Below are 25441 nucleotides of genomic sequence, written 5' to 3'. Positions count from 1 at the left end.
GGAGATCATCAGAAAGGCCCAGTTCAATAACACAAAATCACTTCAACATCCCCAAAACTCTTGACTCTAACCCCAAGAAAACTGCTAACTTCACCCCAACTTGCGGTTTCTCGACTGTGAGCTCTGAGCAACAAAAAACTTACCACAACTGATTTAAAAAACAAAAACCACACAAAACCTTCTGATAGATGCCCTAACAACTCCGGTCAGCTCAAGTTCTCCCTCTACGCCACGCTCTCCTCAGTGATCTATGGGATTAAATCTAACCACTTCATAAGTTCAGGGAAAAACACAAGCTAGTTATGCACATTTTAATTATGCGTTCTCCTGCTCATGGACTGCATTCCAGGAGGCTTTTCCCTTCCTTCAGTATCCTGAATTGCCACATGCCTGCACACTGATCTAGTGCAGCTTGTGCACTCCCCGGATCGACGGGAGTGCGTGTGCCTTCCTGGATAACCTTTGCTATCAGTCCCAAGCAGGGGTAAGTCTCATGAGCCTTCCTTTCAACACACATCTGCACAATGGGAACTTAATCCGGCTTGAATCCGAGAGGCAGCTTCATCATTAGGCAACAGAGCTGGGCGCGGTAGGCCTGCGAGAAGGGTTCAGCAGACGAGGCCGTGCGGCTGTCCACCACGGGGTGTTTGTGCTCGGACCAGACCTGACTGGATCCTGGCACACGAGTGTGCTTTTCAGGCTGGAAACAGGCCGTTCCCTCTGGATGTCACGGCGGAGGGCACTCTCACAGATGCGCCCGGCAGCCCCCAAAACGGCATGCTGCTGAGCGAAACCTCCGTCTGGCTGGCTTTTGTGCAAGGCTAACTCACCCGGGAGAGGTGAAAAGAGAAAAAGCTGAAGATGCACAATGAACTGCTTGCAGGATATGAAAGAGGCAGACTCATTCGAGTGACATAAGCAAAATGCCTTAGGTTGTTCTTCTGCCAAAAATGCGGAGTCCGTTTTCAGTCAAAGCACAGAAAGTGACCGTCAGTTCAGGAAAGCAACGTGAACAAACAAAATAATGAACAAGCAAAACACGAACAACGTTCCACTCTTAACATGCTGAAAAAGAAAAAAACAACACCAACTGTATTAACATTTGCCACAGAAAGATCTGCAGAACTGAACAAGTTTTATTCCACCTCAGCCCATGATGGGTTGACCAACTGCTTAATTTGAACAGATAAGCAAGTGTCTGCACTATTGCTTCCATGTGCTTAGTGATGCATCTGTGAAGCTATTTTACGACCACTACATTAAGCAAAACTCTCAGAAAGACCATCAGAAGAACAAGCAGCACAGAAACAACGATCCATTTCCTTCTTTTTATTATAGCAAGCATTATTTTTTTAAATAAACAGAAGCAGTATTGAGTCACACTTCTTTCTCTTCCCCATTCAAGTAATCTTGAGTCTACTGGCATATGCCAAAGGCTCATGACTGAAATAATGTTTGCCCAAATGAGATAAATTTATGAAGACAACAGCCCAAACTGATTCCCACTGACTTCAGTGGGAACTGGGGGCGGCTCTTCACGTCAATAGTGCATACACTCAGTAAACCTGGCATCTTCACAGTAATGCCCCCTGAAATTTCATATTGCATGAGACTATTCTGGATCTGTCTTTGGAACTAAACATACTGCTAATTATTCCTCTTCCCACTTATTTTCCCAGTCTCTATTTCCCTTTAAAGCAAGCATCTTATTATCCCACCCAGTTCTCTCTAAGCAGCAAAATGTAAACAAGGAAAGGCCTCAGCCTTCCACCATGAACTAAAATCCTTCATGCTGCTTCAGAAAACAAGAGAACAAGTAAATTATTTCAAATTCCAATACAAATATTTCCACCATGGATAAACTTTTGCTTCTCTCTTTCTCTTCCCCCACCCCAACGTCATAGAAATGTACATTAAAAGTCGCTTTAACAACATCCTATCCAGGTAAAGTCCAATCCAACCAAGTCACTGATTCAAAGCTTTTTTTTTTTTTTTTTTTTTTTTTGTAGGTACCGTGTGTGAAAACATAGTCAAACAAATCCAGACATGGCAAGAAAACAATTCTGGCCTCAATTCTAGGTGCCTATTCATGCAGTCCTCTTGAATACATTTAAGAGGAGAGTTTAGCCAATGTTTAAGTACACAACTGTTTTAAAATGCATACTGAGCATTTGCATTAATTGCCAGCAATACTGACTGACAGGTGAAACAAATTCCAGTCTTTCATTCCTTTCAGATTTAAGATTGATGCTATCTAAATGTTTACCCAAAAATATAATATTCAAGACTTTAAACTACACATGGAGTGCTCCATAACATCAGAACCCAACCCAAAAGGTATCTAGCAAGCTGAAATCCAGTTTTTGCACATTTTAAACAAGATTGAGGGTCCCAAGTATTTAAATAAACTCGACAATAGCACCCCATCTCAAAATAAACAGGCATATTTGTAATTCAAGCTTTGTTCTTCATTTTCACACACACAGTTGACCACCACCAATACATCAGCACAGGTCGCATTCTCCAATTCAGTTTTGCTCACAAGTCAGTGGGAGGTAACACAAAGCATCTTAACATTTTGTAAACCATCACCTTCAATAGAGTTTACATGAAAAAATAAATACAACGTAGAAATAAATATCTTTGTAGTAAAAAATAAAGGTTTTGTATGTCAATAAATAGAACAATTTGGATTCTTCTTCCAAGACAGCCTGCTTGCTCTAGTAAAGGAGCTTTTTAGCAACTATGAGGGTGTTCTTCAGAAGCATTGCAACAGTCATAGGTCCCACCCCTCCTGGCACTGGAGTGATAAAGCCAGCTTTCTTCTTTACTTCTAAGAGAAAAGAGAGAGAGAAAAAAAAAGGTATTGACTAAGAACGTGTCCAAAAACGTTTTTCTCCTTCATTTGTCCACACACGCCTAACTGATATCAAACACAAAGGCCCATAACTTGGGACAGGACTGGAGAACACGGGAAAATGAGAATGCAGAAATCTTGTTACAACCATGGTAGTCTTGGGATACAGTCAGAGCTGTGAGGTAGTGCTGTTGATTTGAGTATTACTATCCAGGGGCTATTTGCAGGGCATAGCTTCACAATCTGCTTAAGCCAATCTACCTGCATAAGGCTGCCCTTTCCTCAAGGGAGGACACTCCTACCAAACCTCGGTGCTACCAGGACAGGACCACCCCGGGAAGACAGCTCTGCACCTGCAGACCTTGATGCCACCTTCAGTACTCCAAAGATCTCCTTCTGAAGGCCCAAAGCAAACCTATTCCTGAGGAGCTGCAAGAAGAGCAGGACGCTACCAAAACTGACAGCGAAGCACAAGCAAGTTGCCGCTTCTTTAGCCTCTTTTCCTCACTGCAGTTTGCAGGTTCTAACAAAGACATTGTACCATCATAACAAAGAGCTTCAGAAAAATGTAGAGGGAGAGAACAGTTTCCTGGCTGATTTGGTTTTTGCTTCCTAAGATGGATAAAGAGCAATAAATACAACTGTGCATGAGGAAAAACAGATGGCAGTGGCAAAATTCCCACTGCAATGGCAGCCATAAATACTCAGCTCCCTCAGAGAAGTTTTGTTTAAAATTTTATTTATTTGTTTTTAAAAAGCACCACCACCAAACAGTGTTACTAGGGTGCCTATACTGAAGTGGAGGCACTGATTTTATTTAAGTCTCAAAGACAAAAATGAATTAGCTCCAACCACACAACATGTCAGACTAGCCAAAGTTAACATATATCTCAAGCACTCGTGCTAGGAGATCAGTATGCCTGTATTTTTTTTTAAAGCATTTAAGGTAATACCCATCAAGTTCAACTCTTTGCATGAGGAATTAATATCATGTAGCAAAAAGTCCTGATGTATTTACTGTGCAAGATATAATCAACTGAAATTTCAGGTTACTTGGTAAGGAATTCTGTGCACCTGGCTGGGAATTCATTGCATGACAAACCCTAATGAGCAGTTATTTGCTAAAAATGGTTAGTCCAAATGGCATATTACTGAGTACTATGAAGTTTTTTTTCCAAATGCCATTGTGAACCCTAGCCCTTGCTTAGAAACAATTTCCTGGAAAGTCACATTCTCCCTGCTGTCACCACGTGTCTGAAATGAAGTGCGGAAAGAAGCTGCAAGCTTGCCACATAGATGCAGTCTGTGTTGAATCTGACTATTTGAAAAGCATCGTTTTTGACAGGGTGCACACACACACACAGAAAACACCAAGCAAGAGCAACCCCGAAGCTACAGCCATTTCATGTTGGAGATGAGGAGACATTTCTTCTCAGAAAGAGTGGTCGGGCGTTGGAATGGGCCCTCCAAGGAGGTGGTGGCATCACTGTCCCTGTGGGTGCTTAAGGAGAAGTTGGACGTGGTGCTAAGAGACATGGATTAGTGGGTGACACTGGTGGTAGAGGGATGGTTGGACCAGATGATCTTCTTGGAGGGCTTCTCCAACCTTAATGGTTCTGTGATATCCACTGAACCCACTGGGTAGCAGAATCTATACCTAACCCTGAGAAGCAATCAATAGATGGAAAATTTGGCAGCTTGATTTTGGAACAAGCAGTGTATCTTGCCTCTGCTTTAAGTGTACTTCTCTCCAAAGTACGCGGTGCTTCGTTGTTCTGAATAAAAAGCTCTTAGAAAAAAGAATTTGAAGAACTGGATATTATCTTCTTGAGCAAAACGTTTATTAAGACTTTCAGGGACGTTAAAGGGAATGAAAAACACCATCTGAACTTCTCAACGCAGGGCCCTAACAACTGGATTCACAGAAGTTAGCGGCAAATATCTCACTGAACTGAAGAGCAGATTAAGCCTCGCTGAGGAGAGTTGCTAATTACAGCTGAGAAGGTTTTAATTACTCTGCTGATTGGTACCACCAGATATACTATTAAAAAGTTGGAAAGCTAAACAAATCGCAATGTGAGTTGTTGGTGGTTTTTTTCCCAGTTATTCTTAGTATTTTCAAACACAAATAATTTGTCTTATTAGTTATACTATTTTGAGCTGCCTACTGTTTGAGATGGGTGTTTATGGTTAACACTGTTACTGCAAATTCCCAAGTCAATGTCATAATTATTGAAATGTACCCACATCTGAAGTGAACACCGTAACAATTAACATACAAACTGTTTTAGACATTTTACATTGAAATGAGCCCATTTCCATGGCAATGTTACACATTTCTCTTTGCGGTGTTATTCAGAACACTCCTATCTTACTTACACAGAGGTGCAGTCCAGAGCTCAACCGTGCCTTACTGAAAGCAAGCCTTCTAATGAACATCATGGACAACATCCATCGCCTCTAGTGCTAGTAACTGTGCTCAGGAGTAAACACAGAGTATTCTGTTTTCACAAGTTGTTGGGGAATTTCTCTACCATACTCTGTCATTATGGAAATAGCTGTGGGTCAGCCTGGCAGAAGCCTTATTTTATATCAGCTAGAATACAAACACCTGGATATCTTATTCACAAAAGCTAACCCAGATTTTTAAATGAACAGGTGTCTAAGTTACAGACCTAACATCTGATAAATCTCCACTTCTACGGGTTAACATTCATCTGGTGAATGCAATTCTCCAAGACGAATGCCAGTGATCAAAGGGGGGAAAATAACCTGGTCCTTTCCTTGCGAAGTGTAGTTGGCCAGATGGTCCTAAAATAGCACTTTTAGTTTGACCACTGTCATGTCAGCACATCAGGTGCTGCACTGTTGCTTCCTTCAGAAGGTCTTGTTTCTGCTTCTCAGCAACAGCAGCACCTTGTCCCTAGCTTTACCTTGGCTTTCTGGAGATGCGTGCAGTTCTCCCAGGCGTTTCTCTGGCCATTTTGAAAATGTCGGTATACAAATTAGGTGCCTATGGGGGAGGAGCTGCTATTTTGCAGCTTCTTTAGAATCTGAAAATCTTCCTTTGATTCTTCAGAAGAAATGAAATGTAGATTATTTCCTTGAAAAACAGGATCCACTGCTTTGGAAACAGCCCTTCATTCCTACGTCCCTTTAAAGCTAAGAACATCAGACACCTAATAGGGTTAATCACACAAACCAAGGGCAAGTCTCAACCTGAATGCAATTCTGGGTCTTGTGCATCTGCATTAAGTGATGCAGAATAATTCCTGCCTAAGCATTGTTTCCACACAGCTTTATTAGTCCCTGTAAAGCTTCCCTGGGATCACTGCATCCCTGCAGCACTGCACAAGTGTAACTCACGTGCCCAGCACTGACAGTAGACACCCCATGCTCTGCTCTACACACATTTTGGGATTATTCACCATGCACCATGGGATACCATTCAGCTAATACACCCCCCATTTCTCACAATTCCTTCTTTTTGATATTATCCGCTAATGATCTCCAGCAGAAAATAATGCTGCATGGCTACTTTCAAATTCAGCTTATTAGCAGAGACAGTTGGATGGAATATTGCAATAGCCCTGGGATAATAAGCAGTGGCAGCAGAAATTCAAGATGCTAATGATGACTTCCTTAGACCCCTGCATGACATGCAGACTCCTCTGTGAGGGAGTACCCAAACTCTTCTATCCAAAAGGTTACTGCCAGCAGTCAGTGATTGCTCTGTCTGGCCTTCTGGCAGTCACAACCCAGTGCTAACATTCCCATCGAGCAAAACGTTCTGCCCGCAACCCTCCTTAGAAGCATCCACCCACTGCAACTAGTAGCCTACCCAACTATGAAAACAGGCAACACGCCACTATTTTGAAATGGAAGGAATTAAGATTCCAGAATTTGCAAAATAACGTGGTTTCTTGTATTAGCAAAGCATAACAGCAGGCAATGCTACCCCTGGTTTTTATCAAGGAGCAACATGGTGACTGGATTATGAAGACTGGACTTGTAGTACTGGGACTTGTATTACCTGCAGAAAGAATGTCACTTCTTCAAAATGAACCGGAAAAAAAGCAGTAGCAAAAGCAGCTGGAACATCCACATTCTGTTTTCATGACCGCTGTTTGGATAAGCGGCACAGAGAGATATGTTGGAAAGGATTCAACAGTCGGTGAAGAAGCCTACAGCCTGGAAGGTAGCACAGCGAACGCAGAGCGGCAGCAAACAACCATCGAAGTGACTGCTGTCACAAACCCTACCTGAGACAACTGCAGAGCCCCCACTTCTACCAAGGAACTGGCTTCAAATGTAAATCTTTCCTCTACCTGAACAAATCTCAGAAACTTGTCACCTTGCCCGATGGCTTGGTAGCAGTGAGTCCTGTAGCTCATGAGGACAGGATCCATTTCCCAGGTTTTTATTGAACTGATGTGCTTGCTCCACCTGGCAGTGCTACAGGAGCCTGCTCCATTCTCCTCCTTAACAATATTCAACATATCCCTTCCCTCGTTTTCCTGTGGTCACTGTGCCTGATCATCCCTCCTTGAAAGCAGATTTATAATACATGCCCACCACTGGTCACTGTACTGCTGGTTTGTCAAGATACCCCTTCTCTGCTGTTCAGTACCAGAAACCTCTCCCTGCTCCTGGTTGGGCACCTGTCGTCCAAAATGTGTTATATTGCCTAGGCATTACAGAACAATTCTCAGTTATAAACCCCTCCACTGATGTTCCAACATATTGCTTAGAAAGCTTTCTTAAATAAAAAGTTGTCTTCATAGGTACACAATAAAGACTCAAAAACTGAGTATTAGCAGCTGCTTGTCAAAAATATGGGAAGAATCACACAGAAATGTAGCCAGCAAAAGCTGTTTTGCTTTTTAAAGAAACTACACTACCTTTCTGTACACTTCAGCCTCACAGGCCTGTCCCAGTTCATTTTCAGATACTGTTAGTGATCATTTTTGACATGTTTTGCCCAACACCACAAAGACTTGTGTACCCCACGAACAGCACAATTCAGCACTAACACCACCTTTAATAAGCTGGAAAAGCTGCAGTGGCAATTTGTGTACCAAACCTCCTTCCTGGTTCTATGACAAACCTCCAATGCCAGGGCACCGGGAGCCTTGGAAAAGGCCACTCTCAGGCAGGAGCTACCTGGGGGTGATGACGGCAAACCGAGGGAAGCCTTGCAGCTGCTTTTTGGGGCCCAGCTCAGGAAGCAGCTCTGAATGCTGTGCTTTCGGAAAATAGCCACTATCGCCTGGAAGGTCTGCTACCAGCCCTGGACAGGTAGCAGGGCAGGGAGGTGAGCAGCTCTTTGAGGCTCCTGTGTAACAAAGGTTAGCTCCTACATTGGTGTGCTGCCACCCTGCTCTACCAGTCACACCTGGAAACGGTGCTCCACCCAGAAGAGCTGTTTCAGTTAAATGCTCTGGGTAAGCTGCTGCTTTATTTCTCGTTCCTGGTCCTCACAGCCCTCCTCTCCCTTTAGCTTTAATGCTGTGGCAACAAAAGCCCTAAAAAATTGGGCCAGCTACACCCACACGAGCATTATCCTGTCCACAGAAACATGTGCCCCTTTCTGTGACTGAAATTCACTGCTTGAAAGTAACTCAAGTGGCGCTGCGATGATCTAAGGATGACACCGCTTCCCATCCTCCCTCGTGGTGGCTCACGGAAGTGCCAAGGCGACCCCTCCCTGGTCCAAATATTTTGGCAAGTTCTTCACATAAATAGGAGCACACTGAACATGCTGTGCTGGTGACTCGTGGAGAGATGCCCATGCAGTCTCGAACATCCCAGCAACATGGAGCTGGGTACCTTGGAGCTGCATGGGTGACCTCCACCTAAATGCACAGTGTTTTCTCTCCTGCTCTTCTAGGTATCTAAGAACTGCACATGGAAGTGTTCTGGAAAAAATAAAATCTTTTTAATGTGAACAACTTGGAGCACAAACATAAAGAGGATCTTGCAGAGTGTGGCCCTTGGCTTCAGAGGGTGTACACACACACACACACACACACAGCAGCAGGCAGTCCTCAGGCCACCATGGGAAGTGCTGTCACCAGCAAGGTCTCTGGCTGCAGGTGACTGCATGCAGCTCAAGCTGCCTACAGCCCGAGTGGACATGACTCTAACACTTGCAGATTTTAGAACATATTTCAGAACTGCAAAACTCATTTTCAACTGCTATCAAATTCTCCTGGCCTGTGGTAAGAATTTTTTCCTTCAGGTACTTCTTATACTGAATTTACGAATGCATTAAAAAAAAAATTCATTAAAAAATACAGTTATTTCAAGTGTCATCCCCTTCTTGTTAGAGATCAACTCCTGTTTCAGACCTGCTCCCTAGATCAGAAGACAGCATCCAAGCACGGCTAAGACATTACAAAGGAATAAAAACAGTTTCCATTTGCCTCATCAAGTTTATTTCCTCGACCTGGGGTTTTTAGTCCAATGGCCTGGTTAAGTCAGCCACCCTCAACCATTTCTTACAAATGGAGTTTAACCCCCGACTTGCCAGTTAAATCTTTTTCATACCACCAAACCCCCACTCCCACCCCAAACCTCTTTCTGCTTGAGGAAGGGGATGATGAGAGAATAGACACTGGTGGGCTACTTTACGTCAAACAGGTGGCATACATCATACCAGCTCGTGTGCTTGGCCTTAAACTGCAAAAATCATTTTCACTTAAGCTTAAATATAAGTTCAGTCAAGTGATCAACAGGAGGGAAAGGATAAAATGATTTAGTACATGAATACACTAGCTTGTTGCATTTCCTAACTGCCAGATCAGTGCTTGGCAAGGGTGACTTACTCTTTGGTATTTTGAACTGTATACACAGGGATAGTTTTTTTTGTTGTTAGAGATTTAGTGAAACTTTCACCGATACTAATGAACCAACAACAATTTCCCTTTGGCAATGCACAGTGAAATGCTACTTGGAGCTGCAGTGGCATAATCCACGTTGAAGTTCCTCCCTCTTTTTTTGGATCTTCCCTCCCCCCAGGTAAAATCCTGAGAGCAACCCACAGCAGACATGACGAGACAGATACAGTGCATTGCTGAAACTCTGAATCATGGCATGGCCATTGAATCTAGACTCATTACATTCAGAAGGTCATACATTTAAAGAAAACAAACAAAAAGGACACGCTGTCAAGTTTCTGAAAGTCATATTGTTTTTCAAACATGCTAAAACAAACAAGCAGGAAAAAAACCCTGGAACTCCTCTCTACTTCATTTTAGTTTATTTCTGTATACGGAAAACAACCTTTTAGTTGTGATGGCAAAAGCAGGGTAACAACTCAAAAAATTTTTCAAGGTGCACTCTAGAAAAATATTTCTAACAGAACTATTTTATACATCCAGCTATAAATTCCCAAATGCATGCTGAAACAATGACTTAGCTACACCCGTGCGGTTAATTTCATTGATTTTAGCAGACAGATATCATGTGTGATGAGTAAAATACGCAGGAACTAAGCAAGTGATGTAATTTGAAATACAGTGGGCTAGAAACATTCTGAATATAATTAAGCTTTGAGACATTATGCCAGCCAAGATGTTAATAACTATGAAAAAAACCCTGTGGGTGATTTTCATACTTATCAAAATAAGGAACTGTTGAGAACCATTAATAATGTGGGTAAATGCTGTCTAAGCTTCCCACACAACTCTGCCAATAAGCTTTAATTTTCGACTGCAACAATCCTGCTATTCCAGTCTGGAGCTTCTCCAGAGCAGAGATATTTAATCCAATTACATTGTGAACTTGCTCTGCAACACATTAAACATAAAAAGATCAATATGTAACATCACATATTATCTCAGTTAGGCTTGCCTGGACCAAGATTTTAAAGAGCCGAAGATGAACCCACCTTAAACTTTAGTATAAACGGTACTTCTGAAGGAGAGGTTAACGTTTTCAAAAATTTAAGTCTAAGTGTGAAAAGAGGCTTGAGAAATTGTAGTATCACAGTATTTGCTATGATCAGTGGGAAATCTTACACTTGTGAAAGGGCAGAAACTGCGGGTTGTTTTTGTGCAGGGTTTGTGTGTGAGCATGCATGCATACTTCTGAGACGCTTTAAAGATTCTCAAAGGATAAAGAGCCTGGAGACAAGCATCTCTCTAAAACTGCTGCCACCAAACATCCATAAGAACTCATCTGCATCTCTTAAAGGCTGCTCGTATATGTAATTAGAAGTAATGCTTGCTGTTAAATAACATATCATTTCTTAAGAGCAGGTACATGAACAAATTGCTTGTTTCTTATTTAAGAAAACAAACACACACTCCTTCAAGTGTTGTCTTATCTGGGACATGAGCTATTCAAAGTATTCATCATCAAAGAATCCCACCAACTTTATGTGAACCTATTGGATAAAAATATTAGTGTTTCACTGACCTTCAAAGTCCACATCCCCAACTAATTTGGTCTTTCCCGTAAGAGGATCATGGATATGATTGATGCCTACATCTATCACAGCTGCACCTTCTTTGACCATATCGGTTGTAATCAACTTCGGGATACCTGGAATCATCAAGGTATTTGATTAACACAGCCAGATAGTCTTAGATCATCAATTCCAAGTTATAGTAATGTGTGTATGCACGTTATGTATATTTACACCAAAAAATATAAATAAAAAGAAATCTTTCACTTAAACTTTTCTTGACACATCACACAGAGAACACAATTGGCTTCACACAGCCTGTAACTTTTAGACAAAAAGCTTGACAGCTGTTTATTCCGAGCGAATATTTTCAGATAAGCCTGTGGTCACAAATGTAGTCAACATGATCCCAGTGAACTATGTGCTTGCCGGTTTGTGGTGGCAAGTCACCTTCATAACTTTTCCAAAGAAAAAAAAGCTGGATGATAAAGGTGTTGCATGAGCTACAAGAAATGTTTAGGGTTGTTGGAATTCCACCAGTCCAGAAATGTCAGGAACCTCTGAAGCAAACTATGTATGTTATCTTGGCAATGTTTTCTTTTGTCTTGGCTTTTTTTTTTTTTTTAGCATCTGAGCATCTGTATTCGATTCATGCTACTCTTCTTGCCTTCTCTGACCGGTCACGTACTCCTTAGATGCAATGCTTTTCAGGCAGTTAATAAAATACTAAATACAAGCTACACAAAATGTTATTGTAAAAAAATTAAAAAAAAAGCATGGTGAGAGAATCTGATCTATGTCACCAGCTTATTTTTCATTACTCCAATATATAAATGAGGTAAACAACAGAAACAAACAAACAAAAGGGGCCAACTCAATTTACCCATAAGTGTCAGATCAGTCTGCAAGAGAAAAGCAACTGCCTTTCAAATAGAACTTCTTCTACCTGACCTCCTGAGTGAGAAAAGAAAAGCATACTGGATAGAATACTGGCCAGGTAATTGTACTCAGGTATAATTGGTAGGTAACAACAGGCTCTGGTGGTTCTTGATGAAAACCTAAGTGTGTGTGGAAAGAGTTCTACAAGGGCCAGGTGTTCATTTATAATGGCACTAACGTGACAGAAGAGAACACCTACTATTTAGTAGTGACACAAAATGCAAATGACCCAAAGCTGGAAAGAACTTGAAACAGATTAGCTTAGATTTCAAACACCGCTGGCAAAAAGGAGAAAAGCACCAAAAAACAGCTGACATTCAACAGCAAGAAAGGCAAGATACCATTCCTTTACATACGAATGATTACCCCTTGCAAAGGCAAGGCAGTCAGCAACTGGTTAGGTGGTCACTTTTCAACAAGAAAAATTTGAAATTAGATCAACTGAACCTGAACAGACAGTCACACTACTGCAAGACACGCAGAACTCCTGATCTCTTCAACAGACAACATCAGCTGGGACACCATATTCCTGCTGTGGATGCCAGCTTTCTCTGATCTGTCTGTCCATCTCTATGAGCACCAACAAGAACAATGAAGGTTATGAGGAAACATTGCCCCGAATGAACTTGCCTGATTTCATGGCAGCCTTCAAAAAACACAAAAAAGCTTTTTGGCACTAGGCTTCCCATCCCCACAAACAACCACAACCGATGTTATGCAAAAAAAAAAAAAAAAAATTGTTCTTTGCTGCACTGTCCAGAATTTTTAAACCATAAGAACAGAGGAACAGGGGAGCAAGTAGCCCAAGAAGAGAACCATGTCTCTATCACAGGAAATGTTAAAAGCAGATTGAACAGGTATATCAAATATCCATCATAGTGCACCAGAAGTTAAGGCAGGGGCTTTCAAAAAACTTCCTTGCCCTACTTTTCTACGATTTGCAATTCTGCCACTTGGAACAGACTTCCCTGCTTGACCAAAGATGCCGGACCTCAACATCACATACCTTCATCAGCTCCAGGTGAGCTACATCTGGGTAATTTCCTAGGGTTTGACACTTCTATTGTAAAGAAACCCTAGCTAGCAGGGTACTGTGACAAGCCTCCGCAGAACTTCCACATACAACTCATTTTCTCAATGCATTTAAATTCCAAATATGTTGATATTCATTACAAAGATGTTTGATAGTCAGCACATATAAATGCTAAAAGGTCACTTAAAGTTTTGGACAAAAAACTTGAGGCAACAGCATATGTTCCCAGTCAGCACAGTTCATCTATCTGTATACATTGCAAGCAACACCGAAACAATTATTTAGGTGCTAGGACAAGAGAAGCACAACAATGACAACTTAATTGCCCACAGGATCTGAGCTGGGTCCTACTGAACGGATAGCAAAACACTGTTTTCTACAGCAGCACTCCCAAACTGGAAGCGTCTTCCATTTCACAAAGAACTGCCACAACAGATTGCAAACAGCAGACAGCACTACACATTTACTTCAAGATGAATGTCACTGAACTTCCCAAGTGTTCTCAAGTAATAGGTAATGCTTTTCCAGCATACCAACAGCTCCACTGGATGCACACAAAAGACCTTTCTTTCAAGTACCAGGAGTTCAGGAGGAGCTCTCTTAATGAACAGCAATTTTAAGGCTGCCCTAGAACAGAAACACGAGCACTGCTTACCAACAGCAGCATCATGTGTGACCAGACATCTGAAAATTAATTCCTGGACAGACTCAGAACAAATGAACCACCTCTTCAAATGCTAAGGCAAATTACTATCTGAGACCTATGTCTAGTGCTATCTAGTGCTAAGTCAGTACACGCTATCAGAGAGTCAAGACTACAAAGTCATCAGCCATCATCTGCATTACATTAGCCTATCACACCTTAAAGGCAACAGCTGCAATCTTTTTTGTGCATTTGCTTTAAATGACCTCCAAAATTTCTTTCCTGCTACACAGCCTCTAGCTTGGAATGAAAAGAAATTGCAAATTTCAAATAAGTTAAACTTTTACCCTGCTTCTTCAGTTATTCCTTCAGTTTTACGTTCTTTGAAGAACGGCTACCTTGGTAGTAGTATCTGCAAAGGGGGAATCTGAATTCTCTCTGCTGCCCTCCCCTTGAAATCAGCCTTCTCTCAGGAGGGAAAAAAAAAAAAAAAAAAGAAGAAGAAAGCACATCCATGTTTTTTGGGAGCACGGTGTTATTGGAGGCAACTGCTGGCAGACAAGAGCTATGGATTCATTTGAAGTGCTGGACGTCTGCCAGCAAGTCATTTGGCTACAAGCAACACAAGAACCTTCCTTTCCTTTCTCACTCCCCCATAGGACGCAAGCTTGAAACTCTGCTTTTAATGTTGAGCAAGCCAAGACCTCAAATTCTTTCCTATGCCGTTGATAAGATCTGGCTGCATCTACTTCATCGCTCTTATGCAATCAATCGCAAGCTGGCTGGTAATTGGATAATGCCTTCGTCTTATGGGGGTTAATGATCTGTGTGTGATAGGGATGGAAGCACATTAACGGAAGTTGCACAGTTACACCCTTTGTAAAATGGTTTGATAATAGGCCAAATACTTAATAGCAACAAATAAACTAACCCCCAAACCAAATGAGCAGATCTATTTACTTAAGCCTACTTTACATACCAAGTAGGGAGAGATAAGCGTTAGAGCAGCTATTCCTAAAATGCAGTGATTGAAGAATGTGGGAAAATCTTTCTTTACTAATTTTTGTCAAAAACAGTGAATCATGCTTTCAACAAAAAAAATAAACTCCTCCCTAATCCCAGTTTAGGTATAAGGACTGTAAGGTAGCTAAATCCTGAGGAAGTTAACCAGCGACTGGCTGAATAAAGCACCCTGGCAAATCAGCAATTCCCATGCAGGAGGACCACAGATCATGTCCTGAGGGACAGCGCAAGTTTGCCCAGAAGAATTTCATCTGGCATTTGGCACCTCGGTTCCTTCTCTTCACCTTCTCTCCGAAGGTAGCAGGCAGGTGAGTTGTCTCTCCCAAGGCAGACTGGAAAGCCCAGAGCAGCAGCAGCAGATTACAGGAGACAAAGACTGCCTACTGCCTCCATCACTGCCCTGGAAACACTGCAACAGCTGCATGAGCACCATAACTAAAGGTTTACTTAGTCTGTCAGTATGGGACTGGTGTGATAGCAACAGGAGCAGACACCATAGGATGTCTGCATAGGCAGGGACAATGGCTTATGAAGTCCGTAGTGGGATGCAAAGTGCCAGGTGTGCTTGGGAGGAAATACTACACTTTGGCTAGAAAGGCAAAAGGTGTGTGGCACAGAGTTGAGAAAGCTCCAGCTGGAAGCAGAGACAAAGATTTCAGGGAGGGAATGAAAATGAGAATTAAGGGAATGCCTCATGATGCAATGAGTTGGGAGGGGACGAGAGAGAAGGAATAAATTGCATCAATATTTACCATCACAGAAAGCTGGACAACCAGGGTACCAAGGATGGGAGCCAACAAGAAGCAGCCTCTGAAGATGGGCATTCCCAAACTCCAGAGTAAAGACAGAAGCACCTGGTGTGAACTGTTTGAGAACCATGAACGCAAGTGAACAGGAAACTCCTCAGAGACAGAGCACCATAACAGAATGAACACGCTTAATGTCACAAGTCACCAAAAGGGGAGGCAGAGGGCAGGTGGCTCTTAGAGCATTATATGGGAAGAGGAGAACAGAAATCTTGCTCTTTTACACAGTGTATTGGATTTACATGGCAAGAGTTTGGTAGCAGCAGGGCTGAAAGAGCAGCCTCGGTGAGGAGTTCAGAAGTTGCCCCAAGTTAGCTAAAAGCCAGTTCCAGCAGACTCTACAAGGGAGAGAAGGGAGCCGATGCTGGGCAGAGCTATGCCAATGAGCAACACTGGTTGGACTTCTATGAGAACGCAGGCAAGAAAGGAAGCAAATGGCTGCACAACAGCAGCTGGGAAAGGGGATTGAGAAAAGATGTAAGAAACGAGATTGCAGGCACTGTGGTCAGTGAAGAAAGTGAGGATGAAGTGGAACACAAGTTCCTCAGCAGTTCCCCTGCATGGTGTACCATAGCAGAGCAGTTTTTTGTCCTTATCTCAACCCTTGAGCCCTTTTTCATCACATTGTCTTCCCTCTTCCCTCGTCTGGGAGAGAGAAGGCAGTTATGGTGGAGTTTAGTTAACTATTAGGGTGAAACCGACTCACAGAAAGCTTTCTTCCCTTCGCACATCTTGCATGGTGGTCTGTGACACTGTAAATGCTTCCTTTCTTGCACTGCTCACTACATTGGTCACATGTTTCGAGGGTTAAGCCCAGCACCATCCCAAAGACCCAATGCACAGAGTTCTCAAGAAGGGGAACATGAAGGGACACCCTTCCAAGGTGTCATCCTCCCCAGAGTTCTCTCTGGGGCAGGGCTGCATGCTGTTTGCACAATCTAGCCCTAGGTTTTTTCATCATTCAAAGCATATCTCATGTTGTGTAACAAGTGTTGTATCATGCTCTTCTTACAAATGACATGAGGAAAAATAATGTGAACAAACACAGCTGAATTGCTACTGAAATGTTTCACTACAAGCGTAACTGATGACAAAGCATTCAGCAGACAAAAAAACCTTCAACTATGATTAAATCAGAAGCAGTATACGTTGATATTACTAGTTTATTTCCAATTAGCAGACACATCATTATTTTTCATTCCGTGTGAGAATTCTGGTCTGACCCACAGTTGAGTAATCCCATGTGGGAGAACTGAGCTGTTTCTTGTTCCTGACCTGGCATGAGATAGAGGTAGCGCAATTAAGCTCTGAAAAAAGGACATCTTGCTTCAACAGGAAGTGATGAGCTTTGGACATGTACCTATCTGTCCAAATCTGGAAAATAACTTCCCAGGACTTGGTCTTGAGAATGGTGAAGACAGAGGAAGGGAGGAGAAAAAGACAAAGACAGAATCTGTTTGTGGTCCTCCAAAGCAGTATCAGAGAAGGAAGATGTCATGAACTCCAAGGGGACACAGAATTTGACCAGAGGCTGTTTGTTTTTTTCCCTGCTTAATTTATATTTCAATTAATAAATACCAATCAAGTAAAAACAAACAATAAAAAAAAAGCTCAGAAGCACTGCTACTTGTTTCTTTCTTCTAGACAAGTCAAACTGAAAGTATTTCATTCTACATTGCTTTAAGAACATAGACACGGATCTTTCAGAGCCCTTCCTTTTGGCAATTACCATTCGTTTCCTCTTGACATGATAATTGTCAACATACCAACAAAAAAAAAAAATCAGCCATGAATAACATGCATATGTTACCAAAACTACCATTTAATTTGCCAAGGCTGTCCTTAATTCCAACAGCAAGAAAAAGATACCATTGTTTCGTGAATGCAGCCTCCAGCTGATTTAAAGAAACCCTCCTGTCAAAAGTTAGATGACTCACGGTTTTTGCACTGTACAGAGAATGTTTTAATTTACATAATTATACCTGTATAAACTATGCACTAACTGGTTCCCAGTCTTGAGTTCACTCTGAAGTCTCCCTAAGGGAAAGGTGTCACATGTGATGAGAAACAGTTTATGAGTCTGCAAATGTGAAGGGCAAGAACAAAGAGCCAGATCACTTGCCTTTCTTACAAGAAATCCTACGTACTGCAACACCCTCAGCAAGCATGAGCACCAAATATTTGGTAAAACAGGTGACATAGCTAGTAGTGCTATCAACAGACACCAAGCTTTTCTTTTTACGTTGTAAACATTGTGATGAGAGTACTAACAACTAGTATTACCTGCAGCTACTATGACAATGTCAGCAAGTTGAGTATGGATCTTGAGCTGCTCTTTTGGCGTGTATCGGTGAGTAATGGTCACTGTAGCATCACCTGAAAGGCAAAAGACGGGCAATTAATTGATACATACAGAAGGCCTGTAAAGCATTTACTTTCAGGTACATGTGAATCATTGTGGTCCACCAGAAACAGTAAAGATGACCGTCAAATTTGTCTTGGGATGCATCACTTACTTCAGCACAGTCAGAACGCTTGTAACACTTGCCTTTTACACGCATGAAGAAGTGCTTATCCTTAAAAACTCACGCAGGATTAATTAATTCATATACCTTGGACTGACTCCATCAGCTTCATTACACTTAGTAGAATTACACAGAGAAACCCAGCATGGAATTTGTCACCTACATTATTAAGCACAACCTGTGGAATGCACCGTAAGGCTCAGTTGCTTGTCACAAACTAAAGCTTCAAATATAATATCAGCGTGTTCAGACCTCTGTCCTCAACCACATTTGTCATTCATCTGTCCCGAAACTCCCTGAACGCTTCCTTTGACCTCCTGTTGTATGGTCAGTGCTTAGCCTTTGGCCTCTGTTTCTGACGAATTTTTACTGCTCAAGGAACAAACAGTAATTCACGTTCAGTGAAGTAGCATCATTACTTACTAATGTGCCCCCTCTCAAGAATGAGCACGGCTGATCATCTGACCAAAGCCACACGATGACAACCAAGGCTCTTCTCTTCACAGGGCCTAATTGCGTAGGGAACAGGCTTAGCAGCCATGACAACAGTGACACTCTGGGCCAAAGGTCTTCACTTAGACGCTGTCTAACCAACAATTGCATGCAGGGGGCAGACAGCAAAATCCCCCTGTTAACTGGAACACTAACAGATTTCAGTGAGGAGGGATGTTCTTCAATATACATGCAGAACACAATCAACAGCAGCATCAATATTTATATGATCTGTAGGATTCCAGTTGGATGAATCTGAGCATGTTTATCCCTGTAACCACTTCAGGAATAAATACATCAAACGCATACATTTTTCCACACACACACAAAGCATTTAAAGTAATTGTTTTGCGTAGCTCAAGTGCAAGAACAGGAATGGAAGAGACTGACTAAAAGGCGCTCAGATTTTGCAGATGCCCTACCAGCTTTTCTATCTCCTGATAAAGGAAAAACTGCTGAACACTTACTTGATACCAGAGTAGGAAGTGTTTGAAGTTATCACAAGCAGAAGACCACATCCTTTTGGGCAAACTCAAAAGCTCTGGGGCCTGCTCCTGCATGTATCCACATTGCTTGGCAAGAAGCTACAAATAAACCCCGCTGTTAGAGCATAAAAAACCTCGTGCAAATGAAGGGAGATGCTGAGGAGAGACCACTGCACACAAAAAGTGACATGGAAATAGGGACTGAGGTCTTACACCACGTGCAACACCAAGGGTAGCAGTCCCTCTAAGACTGCCCATGAAAACAGCAAAACTAGCAGCTATTAAATGAAACTCCTGCATATTCTGATGCCATGCTTCTCCCTCACAACTATTTGTACTGCGTAGTTGTCTGGTGTTATATCCCCTCATCTCCACCTTCAATTAATTCATCATGGGCTCCAAAGTCACATTATTAGCCATTAAACTTAAGATTTTTGCCACCTCAGTCTTTACAACCACAGTGGCTGCCTCTGGAATGCATCTGACTGTCTAATCTGGACCTCTTATCTCATTACTTGTCTTCCTCAAGCATCTCATCTTCAACCAGACTGCACTCTGACTTCTCGGCTCTTTTCTCACAACTTTCATCCCCCTCCTCCTTCAGTTATCACCTGTCCTCCTTCAGTCTCTACACCTCATACCATGTCCTCAAGGAGAGCAAATTAAAGTATTTTCAGTTAATGACATAGAAGTACAGATGTACAGAAGCAATTTCTTGAAATGAGAATTGCCAGCAGACATCTTTCACCAGTGTTCTTTTATTTCCTATGTATGCAAGTCTATCAAAAGCCTAGACAGACAATCGTCTTAAGAACATCTCTGCACTGCTAGCCTTTCTTGTGATAGAAAGGCCCCAAACAGTACATAAAGCTTGCATGTCTAGATTCCTTCTATTTTCCCTCTCTCCAAAGTCACTTATTGATCCAAAGGGTAACTAATAATAGTAAAAAAAGAAAAAAAAGGAACATGACAAAATAATTATTCATTGTTACTTTTGATTTTGCTAATCTAAAGCATCATCTCTCCAATTACTGATTTGTTTTTATGGAGGTCTCACACATTCTTGAGTCACGTACAGACTGTAGAGACAGTTATAGTTTTCCTCCTTTGGAGGACTCATTCTAAAACAAATTTGAAACAAAATGCTGCCTGCTGGAGGAGAATCACATCTGTCCTTTGGTGAGACACACATCCCTTCTCTAGGAATTGTTCTATGAAGGGTGATCCTTCACACATGGAAGTCATCCTTAACACTGGATTCTGGAAAGAAAAGTTTGAATAGAACAGTAATATTCTGTTATCATATGTTCAGGTAAGGATAAGAAAGATGTTCTACCTGGAACTACAATCATTACTTCAAAAGCCACATATATAGTAAGGTTATTTTTACTTCTTGTACTATATTCAGCAAGCAGGATGAGAGAAAACAATGGATTAGATCCAAAGTTATGAATATTCACAGCTTTTAAGAATTAAAATCATTTCCTGTCAATAATTTTGAAATGCATGTCTGTAGTCAGCTCCTGAAACCAAGCAATTACTCCCAACAAAATAAATAAATAAATAAAAAGCCAACCCCACCTTCCAGAGGGGTAAGCCCAGAAGCTTACAGACACCTCCAAAAGGGTAGATTTTCCATTTGAGATCAGACCAAAACAGAAAGTTACTTTTACACTGTTACTTGTGCTGAAAGAAGACAGAGGAAGATATTTAGGAAATAAGGTTTAGCATGATACTGCGAAGCTAATTCCCTAGCTTATAATGTAAAGTCTCCTGACCTGTCTATGAAGAACACAAATTGCTCTGTAAATTTACAGATAGTTTTCCTACATGATCAGTTATCGCCACCTGCAGGACGTTACAGTTTCTACATGTCACAGATGAAGACAGACCCCAGCTTTCCAGTTCTGCTTCTGAAGAATTGAAAACCTACTACCAAAAAACAAAAACAAACAAAAATACACCAAAACAAACCTAAAAACCTATCCATACACCTGGCATCACTTTTCAACCACACTTATTTCACAAAGTCAGTACCAGCTGCTGTTAAAACCCTATCCTGACTGATAACCTGAACGTGTTTTGTCAGCACTTGCAATGTCTTTTCTGGGCTCTAACATCATCAACAGAAAGTCAGAAAGAAAAAGAAAAAAGCTTCCACTTAATTTGTCTTAACGAGCTTAAACCATTCTAAATGTGCACATAGAGGAAAGCCTGCCACTGTTCAATAATAAAAATCTGCAATTTTACAAGTCATTTTCATGTTCAAAACATTTCATCTAGAAACTGCACGCTTGCTAAAGCTACCTGGTTTTGTATCTCTAACACGTACATCTTGACCTGCTACCAGCTGCTAAAACACAGGTGAAAAGGATAATTCCACTTCAGCTATTACTTTTATTACATTCACATTTCCGATCTGTACTTTAGATCCACCTCCCCCATTTCCATTTCAGGCACCATTAGCTTTATTCATTCTCTTTCACTGCTTGTCTCAGTTTATCTCAACTGACTTTGGCTTCTCCTCTGTCACAATACGTCCCTCAGTTGTGATAACCACTGTGGTAGAGCTGAAACCGCTGTCTAGCCTGCCTTCCCCTCCACACCCAGCCAGGCTTTTGCTCCGAGCAGGACAAGATAGTTAACTGCAGAACACCAACCAGATCTTCAAAGGTAGCCCACTCCACGTCTGGAGTGCAAACTGTACTCTCAGCTTGGAAAGGATTTATTAGTATGTACACAACCAATACGTGTTTAGTGCTTGTTTAGTGTGCAAGAACAACAGATGTTTTTATTTTCTTATTGTCAGATGCCTTACACTGTATACTACTGCTTTGCAGGTTGGAAAACAAGGACTGCCTTATAAAGGCATCCACTTCTTCAGAATAAGCAAAGATAAGGTTAATAGGTAACAATAACAAGTTAACTCTTCTCACATCTAGATTCCAGGGTGGGGAGAGGTATATTTGAATGTTTTTCTGTCCCCACACAGCACACTTGACATGCATAGCATAAATGACAACCCCAGCAAATGGCGCTGCTGGTGAAGTATGTGTGCATTATGCCAGAAATGAGAGCCTAGGCAGGCTACCTTGCAGCAGAACAAAACTAATTCATAGCCCAGCAGGCTCACAGACCAGCTCCCAAGAGCAAGTCACACTGTTGGCCAGCCAAAGTACAGCTACAGTCCCAGAATATAAGACAACTCAGACACGGACCCAACTAACTCAAAAGGTGACAACTACAAAACACTATTTACAGCATGAAAACTTCTGTGCCACTGCTTAGGGTTTTAGAATAAGTTGCTGAAAGAACCACAGGTTGCTAAACCTCTTCATTTCCCACTGAGAAACATGGAAGTAGGTTACAATGTACATCTGAACCAAAGAAAGCCTCTTACCAGCTTCATTGTGGGATCACTGAAAAGCACTGCCAGTACTACACGGAACCCAGTATTTGCAGTAAATGGCAAAAATCCTACTAATTTTCACAGGAATGGGGATGAGACCAGAATTACACACCAATGGTAATTACAATTCAAACACTCCGAGAAGTTTCAAATAGCAACTTTCCCACAGAGGCTGAATGGAAAAACCAACTCTATGATTAGTAAGAAGCTTTTAGCGTTTCATTATATTAATAACAGATTTCACTCCACTCCTATTAAATTTGCCTGGGATTAAACATCCACGTTTACCTCCTTTGCGCACACCATTGTGGCAGTTTCTAACATCAAAATGAACCTGCAAAAATAAACATTACATAGAATACTGTTGTTGTTTCCTACAACATAGTTACAGCAGCACATACATGCTTCTATAATTAAAATTACTCAAAAACATTTCCCTTACAGCCTATGATTTCCAAGGGGATACAAACTGCACTGCAGAAAAAAATCCCCCAGACCAACAAATAGTATCATAAAGCTTATGCTGAAAAGCTACTTCATTGGTAATTAGTGTTCTCATAATCACAGCCTAACCAGCATAGCACAACACAAGCATTACATTTAATGCTTTTATTTATGTATGGAAAAACTTGAAATCAGCATTATATAAGTGTGAAGATAAGGCTTATCAGCTATTGTACTTAGTATAAACATCATACAAACTGCTGTAGCTCTAAGGCTAGGCTGTCAGGTACTATCCTTAATGTTTGGTGCTAGCTATTTAGAATTATAGAATGGTTTGGGTTGGAAGGGACCTTTAAATATCATCTAGTTCCAACTCCCCTGCCATAAGCAGGGACACCTTTCACTAAGTCAGGTTGCTCCAGGTCCCATTCACAGAATCATTTAAGTTGGGAAATGATCCTTAATTTAAATGGAAGCTGTTTCAAAAGGTTAAGAAAGTGATGACATAACACCAGAAAATGTTCAGTCCAGAAACTAACCTTCTCTCCTGAGAAATGATCAGGAAATATATCAGCAAATTAACTTCCTTGCTCCAGTTGCAACTACCACACAATACACAGAAGCTCTCTCTTTTTATCCAAATCCTCAGGCTAGCTTAATTTTAATGATTTTGCAAGTTAAAGCATTAAAATACTTGACAACATTGACCGTCTTACCACCAGGTCTTTCATGCTCTCCATCAGTATGTAAAAGCATTGAAATTGGCATTCCAACATTCTTAGATCTTCCAGCTACAACAACATTTTTTCCAAATGTTTGGATTCCTTCAAAGAAAACACAGAAGGAAACAGAGCACAAGATTTTATTTTGCTATTTTGAGATAAACCCCTTCTCAATGCCCAATATATAATTATTTGCTGTTGCAGAATGCTGATACCAATACGACTTGGAAACCCACAATGTTGAAGCCACAAAACAAGTTTTGACTTTCAGAGTTGAAACAGAACTGGCAACTAATTCAGGTCACCTAAACCTCCCTTCAGAGGGACTTAATTTCTGTTCTCTGACCACAAAGTGAAGCAGAAGCTTGTACATCAGTCAATAGGAGCATCTATAGTTACACATTAAAATGATGTCATATTATAACTATACTTTCCCCTTCTAGTGACCAATTACATGTTCTCATTTCTGTTGTTCTCCCCCCCCACCTTGCCCCACAAGAAATTACAAATGGATATCTTGTATTTTATAATTAATCACAAAGTTAAGTAATATTCTTTAAGTTCCTTGCAACACTAGCAAGCAGAAAGGAAGTAAAAAAGATGCTTTGAGTATTTCACATGAACCACCACCTACACTTAATTAATAGTTACAATACTGGTAAAAAATAAAAATAAAGATCTCATTATCTTTGGCACCTCCTTATTTTTTAGATTAATCTCCTAAACACTGTTCTTCAATGAGTGCAAAACATTAGGATAGCCCACACCTTCTCATTTACACCTGACTTCATTCATTTTCTGCTTCTTAAATAAAAGTTTCAATATTGTTCAGTTTCTTACCTGTCCGCTTTATTATTTCCCACACGGCAGCAGCAGTTGCAGGTATTATCGAAGGCTGATCAAGACACAGACGTCCAATGTTAATAATATGAAATCCATCCACATCCTTTTCGGGTGCGATAGCATTACAAACTGTTCGCTCATCTATATGGTCTGGGAAACATTGCTTTCAAATTACATTTCTTTCACTTGTCAGGGGTCATCAGTCCTACCTGAATCATTACACTGAGAAACAAAGTTCCATCTAGCTAAAATAATTATCTCCCCCTCAATAACGAAAGTTAGAACCTCAACCCTCCTTGTCATCTACTGGAAATTCAATGAGTCAGTGAACAACACAGCTAACACAAAAGATTTGGTCAAACTTTAAGACTGATACTCAGCTACCAATGATGGCTTTATTGAAGAGTTTAGGCACAACGCTTGAGTTTCTTCTACAATCTAGAAGCATTAATTATAATTTGGCTCAAAAAATCATAGGAGGAAAATCATTTTGTGCATATTCTCATCACTCTCTAACAGACCACAAGATATATTAACTAAGTTTTAATCAAATGTAAGTAAATGGTAATCTCAAACGATTTTTACAGGTCTTATCTTCAGTTTCAATTTTATAACATGACAATTGCTTTAAAGAATTTGCCAATTTGGGGGTGAAGATAGGCCTTTTCTCTGGAAAACTAAGAATGAAAAAAAAATGTTTGATAGCACAGAGCTCCAAACATTAAATACAGTTGAAATGAAGATACCTGCACATAACTTATTATTTATAACTATTCATTATAAGCATTTTTCATACATGCTAGCAACACA

The 25441-nt window shown here is 41.1% G+C and overlaps 1 protein-coding gene across 7 annotated transcripts in view; it reads right to left on the bottom strand.

Annotated features, from left to right (window-relative positions):
* LOC311435952 (epigen) overlaps positions 1 to 25441 on the bottom strand; it is a 65030-nt gene that overhangs the window by 27599 nt on the left and 11990 nt on the right. For 4 of the 7 annotated variants that reach the window (XR_014692504.1, XM_084517529.1, XM_084517531.1 and 1 more), the window contains 4 exons: positions 24629 to 24781; positions 23783 to 23890; positions 17995 to 18087; positions 11279 to 11404 (listed from right to left, as the gene is read on the bottom strand). Coding sequence is in view for 5 of the 7 variants with exons in the window: in XM_084517529.1 (XP_084373655.1) it covers positions 11279 to 11404; positions 17995 to 18087; positions 23783 to 23890; positions 24629 to 24781 (480 nt within the window). In the remaining 2 variants the exon portion in view is untranslated. Of the gene's footprint in view, positions 1 to 143; positions 2834 to 11278; positions 11405 to 17994; positions 18088 to 23782; positions 23891 to 24628; positions 24782 to 25441 lie in introns of those variants that run through there. The other 3 variants (XM_084517532.1, XM_084517530.1, XM_084517533.1) reach the window with 2 other exon arrangements.

This window comes from Aythya ferina (assembly GCF_964211825.1).
Source record: "Aythya ferina genome assembly, chromosome: 4".
Taxonomy (NCBI): Eukaryota; Metazoa; Chordata; class Aves; order Anseriformes; family Anatidae; genus Aythya; species Aythya ferina.
Note: the sequence above shows the minus strand (reverse complement) of the source record. Positions and strands in the feature narration are given on the sequence as shown.